This window comes from Microcaecilia unicolor, chromosome 2 (assembly GCF_901765095.1).
Source record: "Microcaecilia unicolor chromosome 2, aMicUni1.1, whole genome shotgun sequence".
Classification (NCBI taxonomy): domain Eukaryota; kingdom Metazoa; phylum Chordata; class Amphibia; order Gymnophiona; family Siphonopidae; genus Microcaecilia; species Microcaecilia unicolor.
The window spans coordinates 100,288,116-100,300,169 of record NC_044032.1 but is presented as its reverse complement, the minus strand read 5'-3'; the positions used below and the strand labels follow the sequence as shown (position 1 = coordinate 100,300,169).

Here is a 12,054-nt window from a genome sequence, read left to right as displayed (position 1 = left end):
TCTTCCCTAGACAGTACTAGGCGGCGGAGAGAAAACAGTGTCACTTCCTTGCAGCCTGCCTAGGGCTGGAATATATCCAGTGAGAACAAGGAAAGAGCCAGGCTGCAACAGTTTCTGATCAGCTAGGGTCTTTCAGCACAAAGTACTGCCAGGATGGTGCTTGGGACTCACAAAGCCCCCCCTTTTTTTGCCATGGAATACATAGGATGTACAGCACAGCACAGCTGAAGTTTTGCTGGCAAAACTACCTGAAGATTTCTCAAAATGAGTATTGTTATGAAGCCACGATCAAGGTCCACCAGCTCCTTAAAGGCTGCAGATGTGCATAGGTAAGACATATTTTCCTGTTTTACCTTCTGCCTTTTACACTTCCAGTTTATTTCCTGCCCTTTCCATGAAAAGCAGCAGGTTTCCAAGTCCTCTATCTTTGTAACAGTAAATGGCAGGAGAAAAGCTAATTCTGTTCTCTCATTCTTACTTTAAAAGGTTCAGTAATAGGTTCCTTTTCCCTTGGTTCTGTCTGTGATGATTTAGTACTGTAAATTACATCAGCTCGGGGGTTTGGATTTTTGTTGTCGAAAGATGGGCATGTAGATAACACATCTTCGCTGTGTTATCCTTATCTTTACTGCTGATTTCTAAATCCCTGTGCTGTACTTTTTAGGTGGAATGTTGACTGCGTTGGGGAAAAGTACTTGGCAAGTACGAATTTGGCATTTATTGTGAACTCGTGTTTTATTTGGGAATCAGATGTGACAGGCAAGTGTTCATTAGCTGTTTTCTCAAGCAGTAACTGTGTAGCTCTCTTTGGCTATTCTTCTCTAAGAACGGAGCTGTATCCAGCTGTAGAACATCTCGTTACAGGCATGTGCTGTTCTCATTTGCCATTCATCCGGGCTGTATAAATGTGTCTGGCACAAATAATTAATCTCTCTGCCTCTAGTAATTATTTCTTGAAACAGAAAATGAATGGTGCAGTTTGGCTTGGGTTAATGGCAGCGATTCGTCTAACTTCTTGTTAAAAGCATCAAGCCAGTGGTGATTTCCAGCTGCTAAATTTATATATTTTGGTGAAAGCAATGGGTCCTGCAGCCCCCATTGCGACCCACTTACAATGTACACAGGGCCGGCGTTGGTGGGCGGCAAACAAGGCAATTGCCCTAGGCCTCCACACCGCAAAGGGCTCCCAAACCTGCCTCAAGCTGAAGAAGGCATAGACTAAAGACTAGCTTTGGGGCCCCCTCCCCAGTTTCTGCCCTGGGCCCCTGAACGTCTAACACCAGGAATTGTAAAAAAAAAAAGAGCATTCACAAACTCGTGTTATTTTCTTCCACCTGCAGGAAGAAAGTTAAAAACTTCTTACAAGAGTTCAGGGGTTGCCTTCCTTCCTATATAAATGAAGCTTGAATAGACTTGAATATCTTGGCACCTTTTCCTTGTCCCTTCTGTTCACATCTCATGTGTTGGCAGCGCTGTGTGGTTCAGATGTACTTAGAGGCCACAATGAAAACGATTGTTCATTAAAAGGAATGAGAACCTAAGAACTTCACATTGAAATGGTGGAAGTACTGGCGTCCAATCTCTGTTTTCTCATTTAATAAAGCTGTTCACTGCTAAGTGAGAAGCTGCTTCTGATCCTCTGACGGCACTGTAACAGGTGATCATGGTGTTACTTATGAATTGGCTGTCACAGGACTTCCCACTTTACTCTTGCGTGCTCTGTGAGGTACATACTGTATAACATAAATGGACTTGGAGCTGGTTCTCTCTTCCACATGCCTTTAGTGCATATTGTTCTTTCTATTCATCACTCAGTAAGATTCCTGGCAGCTCTGTTACTATAGCTGGGATCATGTGGGCGATGTAATGAACCTTCTGGTGCTCTAAGGGTCAGAAATGAACGTGGTCATTGGAATGTCTGTCTGTCATTTGTGTGTGTTTTGTCAGACTGATTTTCATGTGGTAGAATAGTCAGATATTCCCAGCTGATCGTTCCATGTTTGCTGTAGTGGTGGGGGTGTTATGATTTGGTCACTGTTGGCTTGAGTTGTTATGACTTGGTCAGTGGAGGAGTAGGCTAGTGGTTAGTACAGTGGACTTTGATCCTGGGGAACTGGATTTGACTCCCACTGCAGCTCCTTGTGACTCTGGGCAAATCATTTAACCCTCCATTGCCCCACTTACAAATAAGTACCTGTATATACTATGTAAACCACTACTACTATTTATCATTTCTATAGCGCTACTAGACATACGCATCGCTGTACACTGGACATGAAGAGAAAGTCCCTGCTCAACAGAGCTTACAATCTAATTAGGATAGACAAACAGGACAAATAAGGGATAAGGGAATTAGTAAGGTGGGAATGATAAAACATGGGTACTGAACAGGGCTGGTGCTAGGGTCTGTGACACCCCCTGTAAACTATCAGTTTGCGCCTCCCCCCCAGTCCAGCATCTCCTTTCTCTTTTCTCCCTCCCTCCCTCCTTCTCCCACCCTGTCCCCTTTTTCAACCCAGTGCCTTAAAAGGTGAAGAACAAAAGTTTGTTTGTTTTTTTCACTCGACAGCTTTTTAATTTATTTGAAAGCTTCCCATATGTAGATATAATTATCATGAAATAAAATTGAATATCACTAAAACTGCTTAAAAAATTATTGTAGCTAGTGGAAAAACCACTAATAAAGGCTATTTTTTGTGCTCCTTTTTCTACACTGTTCTATACTACTAGTACTACTACTACTACTATTTAGCATTTCTATAGAGCTACAAAGCGTACGCAGCGCTGCACAAACATAGAAGAAAGACAGTCCCTGCTCAAAGAGCTTACAATCTAGTAGACAAAAAATAAAGCAAACAAATCAATTAATGTGTAGAGGAAAGAGGAGAGGAGGGTAGGTGGAGGCGAGTGGTTACAAGTCAAAAGCAATGTTAAAGAGGTGGGCTTTCAATCTAGATTTAAAGATGGTCAAGGATGGGGCAAGACGTAGTGGCTCAGAAAGTCTATTCCAGGCGTAGGGTGCAGCGAGACAGAAGGAGCGAAGTCTGGAGTTGGCAGTAGCGGAGAAGGGAACAGATATGAAGGATTTATCGAGGGAACAGACTGCATGGGAAGGGGTGTAGGGAAGGACGAGTGTGGAGAGATACTGGGGAGCAGCAGAGTGAGTACATTTATAGGTTAGTATAGGTTACAATACAGTATGGTCAAATTTCAGTGAGGATATCTTGTTTACTGATGGGTTCATCTTAACTTTTGCTGTAATCTGCTTTGGAAAGCCTGGTGTTATAAAGATTGAAAGTAAAATTAAACTCTCCTTTCATTGAGGCACATGGAATCACATCTTCACCTCATCTCTTTTGTACAAATTGATTATTCTGTTTTGAGCACGTTTCAGGGACAAGTGGTTTGCGTAAGTCAAAATAAAAAATATTTTATTTCATGCAGATCTCTCATTTTCTTAAACATAACTAAATAGGCTATAAATGCAGTTCATTGGTTTGTCTTATACTGTGCCAAAATCTGCTGCCCTCTCCGCTGCAGTTGCTGCCGTCACTGCCATCCCCCTCCCGCATACCACAACCCTCACACACTACCCTGTTGCCGGAAGCCTCACAGCCATTTTTAAAACACGGCGTGGCGCAGAAGAGCAAACAAGAGACAGAGTAGCGGCAGTGGGCAGGAGTGTGATTCTTTGGATCTGGCCAGGAACAGGTCATTGGAGACTTTAGCAAGCGTTGTTTCAGTTGAATGAAGAGGGCGAAAGCCAGATTGAAGTGGATGAAGAATAGCCTGAGATGAAAGAAAGTCAAGACAATGACGGTGAACAACACATTCAAATATCTTGGATAGGAAAGGGGGGAAGGAGATGGGGCGATAATTGGAAGGACAGGTAGGGTCCAAGTGAAGATTTTTTGAGCAGTGGTGTGACTACGGCATCAGGAACAGTAGCAGTGGAAACTGAACGGTTGAGAATATGACAGATAAAAGAGGTGACAGTAGGATAGATAGTGCTATGTAGATGGGTGGGAATAGGATCAGAGAGACAGGTAGTTAGTTTCGAGGAGGAAAGAAAATGTGCAGTTTTCTCTTCAGTGATTTCAGAAAAGGAAGAAAAGGAGGCAGGAGTTGAAGGAGGGTTGAGAGAATGGACTTAGAGAAGGAGAGGTGGAGGTGACTTGGTTGAGAATTCAAGTTTAATCTTGTGAACCTTATCTTGAGAGTACTCAGCCAGAATCTGGGGAGAAAGTGAAGGGGGAGTTGGAGGTGAATTTATTTATTTATTTGTAGCATTTATACCCCGCTCTTTCCCACTCAATAGCAGGTTCAGTGCGGCTTACAATGTATGGGTACAGAGGTATAGCAAAGATTACATAGTTGTATAGAGTAGAAAAGAGGAAGAGGTGTGGGGGAGGGGTTGAAGTATGGGTAGTGTTAATGGTGTGTATTAGGTGCTTAAAATTAAGTTGGGTCTTTTTGATAGGCTTGTTTGAAGAGGTAAGTTTTCAGCAGCTTTTGGAAGGGTAGGTGTTCGTTGGTAGATCGGATGCATCTTGGTATGGAGTTCCACAGTTGGCTGCCTATGACGGAGAAGTTGGATGTGTAGTAGGTTTTGTATTTGAGACCTTTGCAGTTGGGAAGGTGTAGATTAAGATATGTTTGAGAAGATTTGGACCCGTTCCTGGCTGGAAGGTCGATCAGATTGGACATGTAACTTCGAGATTCTCCGTGGAGGATCTTGTGGATCATTGTGTGGACTTTGAAGTTTATTTGTTCTTTGATGGGGAGCCAGTGGAGTCTTTCACGGAGTGGTGTTACATTTTTAAATCGTGCTTTTCCAAAAATGAGTCTGTCTGCCGTATTTTGGGCGGTTTGAAGTCTTTTCAAGATTTGGGCTTTGCAGCCAATGAAGATGCTGTTGCAGTAGTCAGCGTGGGTGAGTACTGTGGACTGTACCAAATTGCGGAAAGGTTTTGGGGGGAGGAATGGCTTTACTCTTTTCAGTATCCACATCATGTTGAACATCTTCTTCGTCATGGCTTTTGCGTGAGTTTCTGGAGTCAGGTGGTTGTCTAACGTTACGCCTAGGATTTTTAGGTTGTCGGATATTGGGATTGTAACATCAGGGGTGATCAGGGTGGATGGGAGTGGAGTGTTGTGATGAGAGGATTAAGCATTGAGTTTTTTCTTTGTTCATTTTCATCTTGAAAGCGTCGGCCCAGGAGGCTAGGATGTTCATGCCAATGATTATTTTATCAGAGATTTCTTCAAGGTTGGATTGGAAAGGGATGAATATAGTGACATCATCTGCATAGATGAAGGGGTTTAGACCAGATTTGGATAGGGATTTAGCAAGAGGAATCATCATAAGGTTGAAAAGGATCGGGATAGAGGCGATCATTGGGGGACTCCACATTTTGATGACCATGCAGATGATATTGATGATGTTGATTTGACCTGATAGGATCTGGTGGTAATGAAACTTTTTATCCATTTAATGATGTTTCCGCCAATTCCTAATTTGTCCAATAGTTTTGTAAGAATATCGTGGTCGACTATGTCAAATGCGCTGGATAGATTGAACTGCAGAAGAAGTATTTTGTTGCCAATTTAAATTTCTTGTTTGAACTTAGATATTAAGGTGGGTAATACTGTTTCTGTGCTGTGTGCAGGTCGAAAACCTGATTGTGACTCATGTAGTATGGAGAACTTTTGTATGAATTCGTTGAGTTGGGAGGTCACTCTATTTTCCATTAGCTTAGTTAGTAGAGGGATGGAGGCCACAGGTCGGTAGTTAGTGATGTCTTTCGCTAGTTTCTTGGGTTTTTTTGGTATTGGTGTGAGTAGAATATTGCCGTGTTCGGAGGGGAAGGATCCTTGTTGGAGTAGGAAATTTAGGTGGGTGGTGAGGTCCATAATGAATCGTGCTGGGGCATTTTTTCATTAGATAATTCACGCATGGGTCCAGGTGGCAGTGAGATTTGGAGAGTTTGGATAATGTTGTGGATATTTCGTTCGTGCTGAGGGGTGTAAAGTTTGTCCAGGAGCGGTCTGCCGGGATCTTTCCTGAGTTGGGGTCGAGTTCGTCAAGGAAAATATCGATATCGGCGGCATCATGGGGAATTGTGTTGCATAGATTGATGATTTTATCATTGAAGTATTTGGCCATCTGGTCAGTGGATGGACAGTTTGAGGATGAAGTTGTTACTGGATTCGTGTTGAGAAGATTCTTTATAATTTGGTATTGTTTTTTTAAGTCTGTTCCGGTGGCTGTGATTTGTTTTGTGAAGTATGCTTTTTTGGCTCGTTTAGTGGCATTCTTGTATTTCTTTTCTGTTTGTTTCCACTCATTCAGGGTGAGATCGGTTTTTGTTTTGACCCAAGTTTTTTCTAATTTCCTGGTTTCTTTCTTTAGTTTTTTTAGGTCGTCGTTGAACCAAGGTGAGGGATTTTTCTTTGTGTGTAGAGTTTTGGTATGTAGCGGGGCAATTTCATCCAGAATAAGTTCACATCTGTGGTACCATTCTGTGAGGAAGTGGTCTGAGTTTGGATCTATTGACCAGTTGTTGTTGTAGATTTGTTGCCAGAATGTTTCTTTGTCAATTCGTCCTCTGAGGTTAACTGTTATGGAGTCAGGTGGATTGGGTTGGTCTTTTTTCTGCCATTGTATGGATAGGGTTGCTTTGTGATGGTCGGACCAGGGGGAAGCGGTCCAGAGGATGTCTGATGAGAGGAAGTTTTGGTCTGAAGAGTGTTTGTGTGTGATGATGTCGAGTGAGTGCCCTTTGATATGGGTTGGTACTGTTGGAGGAAGTTTGAAATCACAGAGTTGGAGGAAGTCTTTGCATTCTCGAGTATGGGCAGAGTTGGAGTCTTCTAAATGAAGGTTTAGGTCTCCTATTAGTAATATATTGGAGTTGTTAACACATGTATTTGATATAAAGTCCGTGAATATGGTTTGGTTGTGGTTCCAGTTGTTGGGAGGTCTATAGAACAGTATGTAGGTTAGGTGTTCGTATAGCGTGGGGTTGTAAAGTTTTTGTTTTTTTTTAATTATTTATTTATTCATTTACATATAACATTAAACAAGAATGAATACTTGTCAAGAAATAACTATGCTGTACATTCTCAAACAAGAAAAAATAAATTATTTTAACACAACTACATACAGCAAGTTGATTAAAGTCCACATTACAGAGATTCAAAATTTACGATAGGAAATAAAGGAAACATAATTTAAGGAAAATCACATTAGATCGGTTACTCATTAAAGATACCCTTTTTTATTTTTAAACCTAGAACTATGATCTAATTATTCCCCTGTCCTTTTGCAACCAGGAAAGATGATAGCTGACAAGGGTCATAGAATACATACTTATTAGACTCATACTTTATTAGGCATTTACAGGGGTACTTTAAAAAGAATGTTGCCCCTATCTGAAGTACAGCAGGTCTCATAAGTAAAAATCTCTGACGACGTTTTTGAGTTTCCTTAGTAACATCCGGGAAGAGTTGGACCTTCAAACCAAGAAAGCTTTTATCTTTATTTTTGAAGAAAAGCCTCATCAGCCAGTTTTTATCCGGTGATAAGGCTACAGTGGCAATTAAAGTAGAGGGGCTTACTAATTCAGTATCTGAGGATTCTAAAATCCTCGAGATATCTAGGACATTTGTCTGAGATACTTGGTTTTTTGGGGGTAAATAATATATTTGTGTAAATGGAGGAACCATTTCTTCAGAAACACCTAGTATCTCTGTAATATACTTCCTAAGCATTTCTCTTGGTAAGACCCCCATTCTTTTAGGAAAATTCAAAAAGCGGATATTATTATTTCTAGTTACATTCTCCAGAAATTCAGTTCGTCTCCTTAAAGTACACAAATCTTTTATCATAGTCTCTTGATGTAACTGTACAATTTTCAAATCTTTCTCCATTTCTGTTTGTCGGGTAACCATAGTCTCTACCCTAATTTCAGCTACTTGAACCCTTTGGTCAAGACTAACAATGTCCTGTGAAACTTGTTTTATTTGTGGGCTTAAGGATTTCCCCAAGTCCACAATCAATGTCCAAAGAGATTCCATTGTAATTTCAGTGGGTCTTTGAATAAAAGGAAATTGTACCTCTGCAACTTCTGTGGATTGTTGCTTTCTATTTTCACTTCCAGCTTCTGTCAAATCCTGGTAATTAGATGTTATTTCTAGCCCTCCGGAGGCGCCTTGCTCTCCTAGGCTTGCATTCTCCGCTTGATGACTCCCCTCCTCGGTCCGTTGGACTGCTTCACTCGTCAGTGGCGTCCCACAGGAAACCGGCGTTGACGTGCTCACTCCCGAGGGTTGCATGGGAGGTGGTCTAGCATCGGGGCTGAGCGATAGCTCCAACCCAGAAGTCTCCGGAGTGTTTCCCTCTCCACCCGATAGACTTAGCGGGTCCGCTCTCGACGTCCTCGGTATCTGGGCTCTTAGGAGGTGAGCGGTCATAGTAGATTGTATTAATTGAGGATTTTGCCGTGGCGGCGCAGCTGAGGAGGACACACGGCCCCTTCTCTTCGGCATCTTCTCCAAGAGCTGCTGAGCGTCCGATCTAGTCGGCAGCCATTTTGAATCCTTCTCCCTAAAGTTTTATGGAGGCAATTTCGAGTTGAGCTGAAATGGACTCTGATATGGGTTCTACAGAGAAGTTGGATCTATAGATGAGAGTGATTCCTCCTCCTCTTTTATCTTTTCTAGGCCAGTGTGATATTTTGTAGTTCGGAGGACATAGCTCGTTTATGATGGGATCTTCTGATTGCGGATCCAGGTTTCTGTAATGAAGAGTAGGTCAAGGTTGTCTGAGGTGATCCAGTCTGTGATGATTTCGCTTTTATTTACCACTGATCTGGCATTGATATGTCCTATATGAACAGATAGATGTGGATCAGCAGTGTGGAGAGATGGGTTGATTTTGATAAGTTGTCTCCTTTTAGGTGTTTTGGGATTGTGTGGGACTGTTTCTATTTTTGAGGATGGTATCCAAGTTGTAGGTGGGTTTCTGCGGTTGTTGTTTTGTGAGATAGTGGGTATTATGTGAGTACTTAGGTTGTGTTGAAGGAGTGGTGTCATGTTGTGTTCAGTTGAGGGGGGTTTAAGTATTGCCTCAGTTGTAGCGAGTGAATGGATGGTAATAATTATTTTCAATAGAATCATGCTGTAAGATATCTAGTAAAATATCTGGTGGAAAGTGGGTGTATGTGGGTTAGTAGGATATCAACATATCATCATACATATAATTAAAAGATGGTATTGTAAGTACATGATATCTAGATTATTACATTTTGGTACTATTATGCTAGCAAGATAACAACAGCAGATAATAACTAGATAGTATAATATAGTATAAGATATCTAGATTATTATATATTAGTACTGCTATATTATGCTAGCGAGACAGTACTAGCAGATAGTATCAGCAAAATAGTAAGATTCGGCACAATTGATAACACAGTAGGATTTTTCTTTTATCTTTTGTTTTGTTTTCATATTTCATTACAGAGTCATTTAATTGAAGGCAATATAAATCCCAGTTCCATTACATAAAGCATGAAGTTCTTCAGAAATATTAGTCTACAAAAACAGAGAGAACACTTAACTGTGTGGACTTTCCTGTTTGGCAAATGTGTTGCAGCAGAGCTGCATCAGCTTTTCTCTGTGTTCCCGGGGAGTATTCAGAAGTTTTGGTTTCTCCGGAATATATTTTGAAGTCTTTAATTGGTTCAACCGGGACCTTATGAGCTGCCCACAGACCACTGTGTTTGGGCACGTGGATCAGCGCTTTGTCGTACAGGTGTACCCACAGTGGTTCTCGTGTTTGGCTCTCACCTCCATGGGTGCTTCCTCGGGATCTGTCCTTTCTCTGGGTGCACTCTGAAGGCAGTTAGAGGAGAGAGTTAAGTGTGGCAAAGAGACGTTGAGGGTTTGAGCCAAGAGAATTTGTCAACTGGATGTAGTAGTCCTTTTTGGCAAATGAAAGAGCAGGCTGGAGGAAGGTCATCAAGAATTTGAGATGTAAGAAATCAGCATGGGCACGGGATTTCAGCAACAGGCATTCGGAATAGCGGGCACAGGAACGTAGGTAGCGGATTCTAGAGTTCAGCCAAGGCTGGGGGGTGTGGAATGCCTTACAGAACAGGGAATGGGAGGAGCGAGAGTATCCAGAGCAAATGAGAGAATAGTATTATAGGAAGAGACAGCATCATTGACAGACTTGGATAACATAGTGGTAGAGAAGAGATTTGATGCACTGGAGGACAGAGTAGAAGAGTCAATAGCCTGAAGATTCCTAAATGTATTTGTGGAGATTGGACAGGACTGGGGAGGAGGGTGTTTAAGTGTGAAAGTTATCAGATGATAGTCAGGGAGGGGAAGAGCTGAGGTACAGAAACTGGAGAGTTAGCAGTTGGAGAGGAAGATAATATCAAGACAGTGGCTATTCTGGTCAGTGGAGGTAGTGGAGCATAGTTGAAGATTGAAAGAGGATGTTAAAGCAATAAACATAAGAGTCAGAGGGATAATTAGCATGAATGTTAACATCCTCAAGAATAAGGGAAGGAGATGAAGGTTCAAGAAAGAAGGAAAGCCAGGCATCAAAGTCAGGCATCAAAGTCAGTGAAAAAGGAAGAAAGGGACTTATCGTGGGGTCGATAAATGACTGCTACTCAGAAAGGCAGAGGCATGAATAAGATAGATGGAGTGGACTTCGAAGGAAGAAAAGTAGTGAGACTGAGGTGGAAGAAGAGGTTGAAATCTACAGGAGGGTGAAAGTAGTAGCCCGACACCACCTCTGCAGCCAACCAGTGAAGAGTATGGGAGAAAAGGTGACCTCCATGACACAGGGCCACAGTCTTCAGTGCAAATCCAAGTCTCAGGGCAAGTAGATGGAGAGTATGAGAGATAGAGGTTGTGGATGTAGGAAAGTTTATTGCAGACAGAGTGGGCATTCCACAGAGCACATGAGAAAGGCAGGGAAGAAGGGGGGAGGAGAGCAACAGAAATTAGATTGGAGATATCACGGTGTGACCTCCACGAATAGGATGAGAGCTGATGTGGAGGACCAGGATTGAGATTGATATCCCCAGTGGATAACAGAGTATGGAGGAGAGTATGAGAGGCATGATTACAGTGAAGAAGGCGAGATGTACTCAGATAGAATGGAGATGGTTAAATGGAAGGAAGGAAATGTTGAAGGTTGAGAGCTCAGAAGAAGGGAGAAGACAAAATAGATGGTGAGATGATGAAAACATAAGGTGGGCAATGTGTTCCTGCAATATCCAGTGGTTTCAGATGGAGAAAGAGATTGGGAAGGGACAGTACCAAGAAGAGAAAGCATACTGGAGCCATAAGAATCAATTGGGAGAAAATACAAAGTGTATTGATGGCCTGTGGCACCTGGAGCGAAGGCCCTGGGAGAATTGGGATGGATCTGGGAGTCACCCCGGAGAAGGCTGTGAGGATATGCAGATGGGTTGCAAGTCCTCCACAGCACCTGGAAGGCAGCTGGTGGGAGTGCTGGGCACCTCCACCATGTACCTCCCAGCCAAGAAAAGGCTTACCAGGAGTTCGGCTGAAGCCAGCATTCCTCCCTCTGAGAGTCACCAGATCTTAGCCAAAAGGCACCATGACCTGGAAGCCCTGGGTACCTGGAGTGAAGGCCCTGGAAGGATCGGGGTGGACCTGGATTCATCCCAGAGAAGGCTGTGTGGATTGCAGATGGGCTGCAAGTTCTCCACAGCACCTGGAAGGCAGCTGGTGGGAGTGCTGGGCACCTGGAGCAAAGTCCATGAGCAGATCGGAGTGGACCTGGGAGTCACCCCGGAGAACGCTGTGAGGATATGCAGATGGGCTGCAAGTCCTCCACGGCACCTGGAAGGTAGCTGGTGGGAGCGCTGGGCACCTCTACCACGCACCTCCCAGCCCAGAAAAGGCTTACCAGGAGTTAGGCTGAAGCCAGCATTTCTGCTCCTGAGGGTCGCCTGGTCTTTGAATGTAGTTGCAAAAAACCACAGAAAGGCAATCTTATCAAGC

General features: G+C 42.9%; 1 protein-coding gene across 1 annotated transcript in view; it reads left to right on the top strand.

Annotated features, from left to right (window-relative positions):
* Window positions 1–264: 264 nt before the first annotated feature.
* Window positions 265–12,054, top strand: part of PDE4D (phosphodiesterase 4D) — a 490,210-nt gene continuing 478,420 nt past the window's right edge. Inside the window, exon 1 of the mRNA XM_030193159.1 lies at window positions 265–329. Within this exon, the coding sequence (XP_030049019.1) occupies window positions 265–329 (65 nt within the window). The remainder of the gene's footprint in view (window positions 330–12,054) is intronic.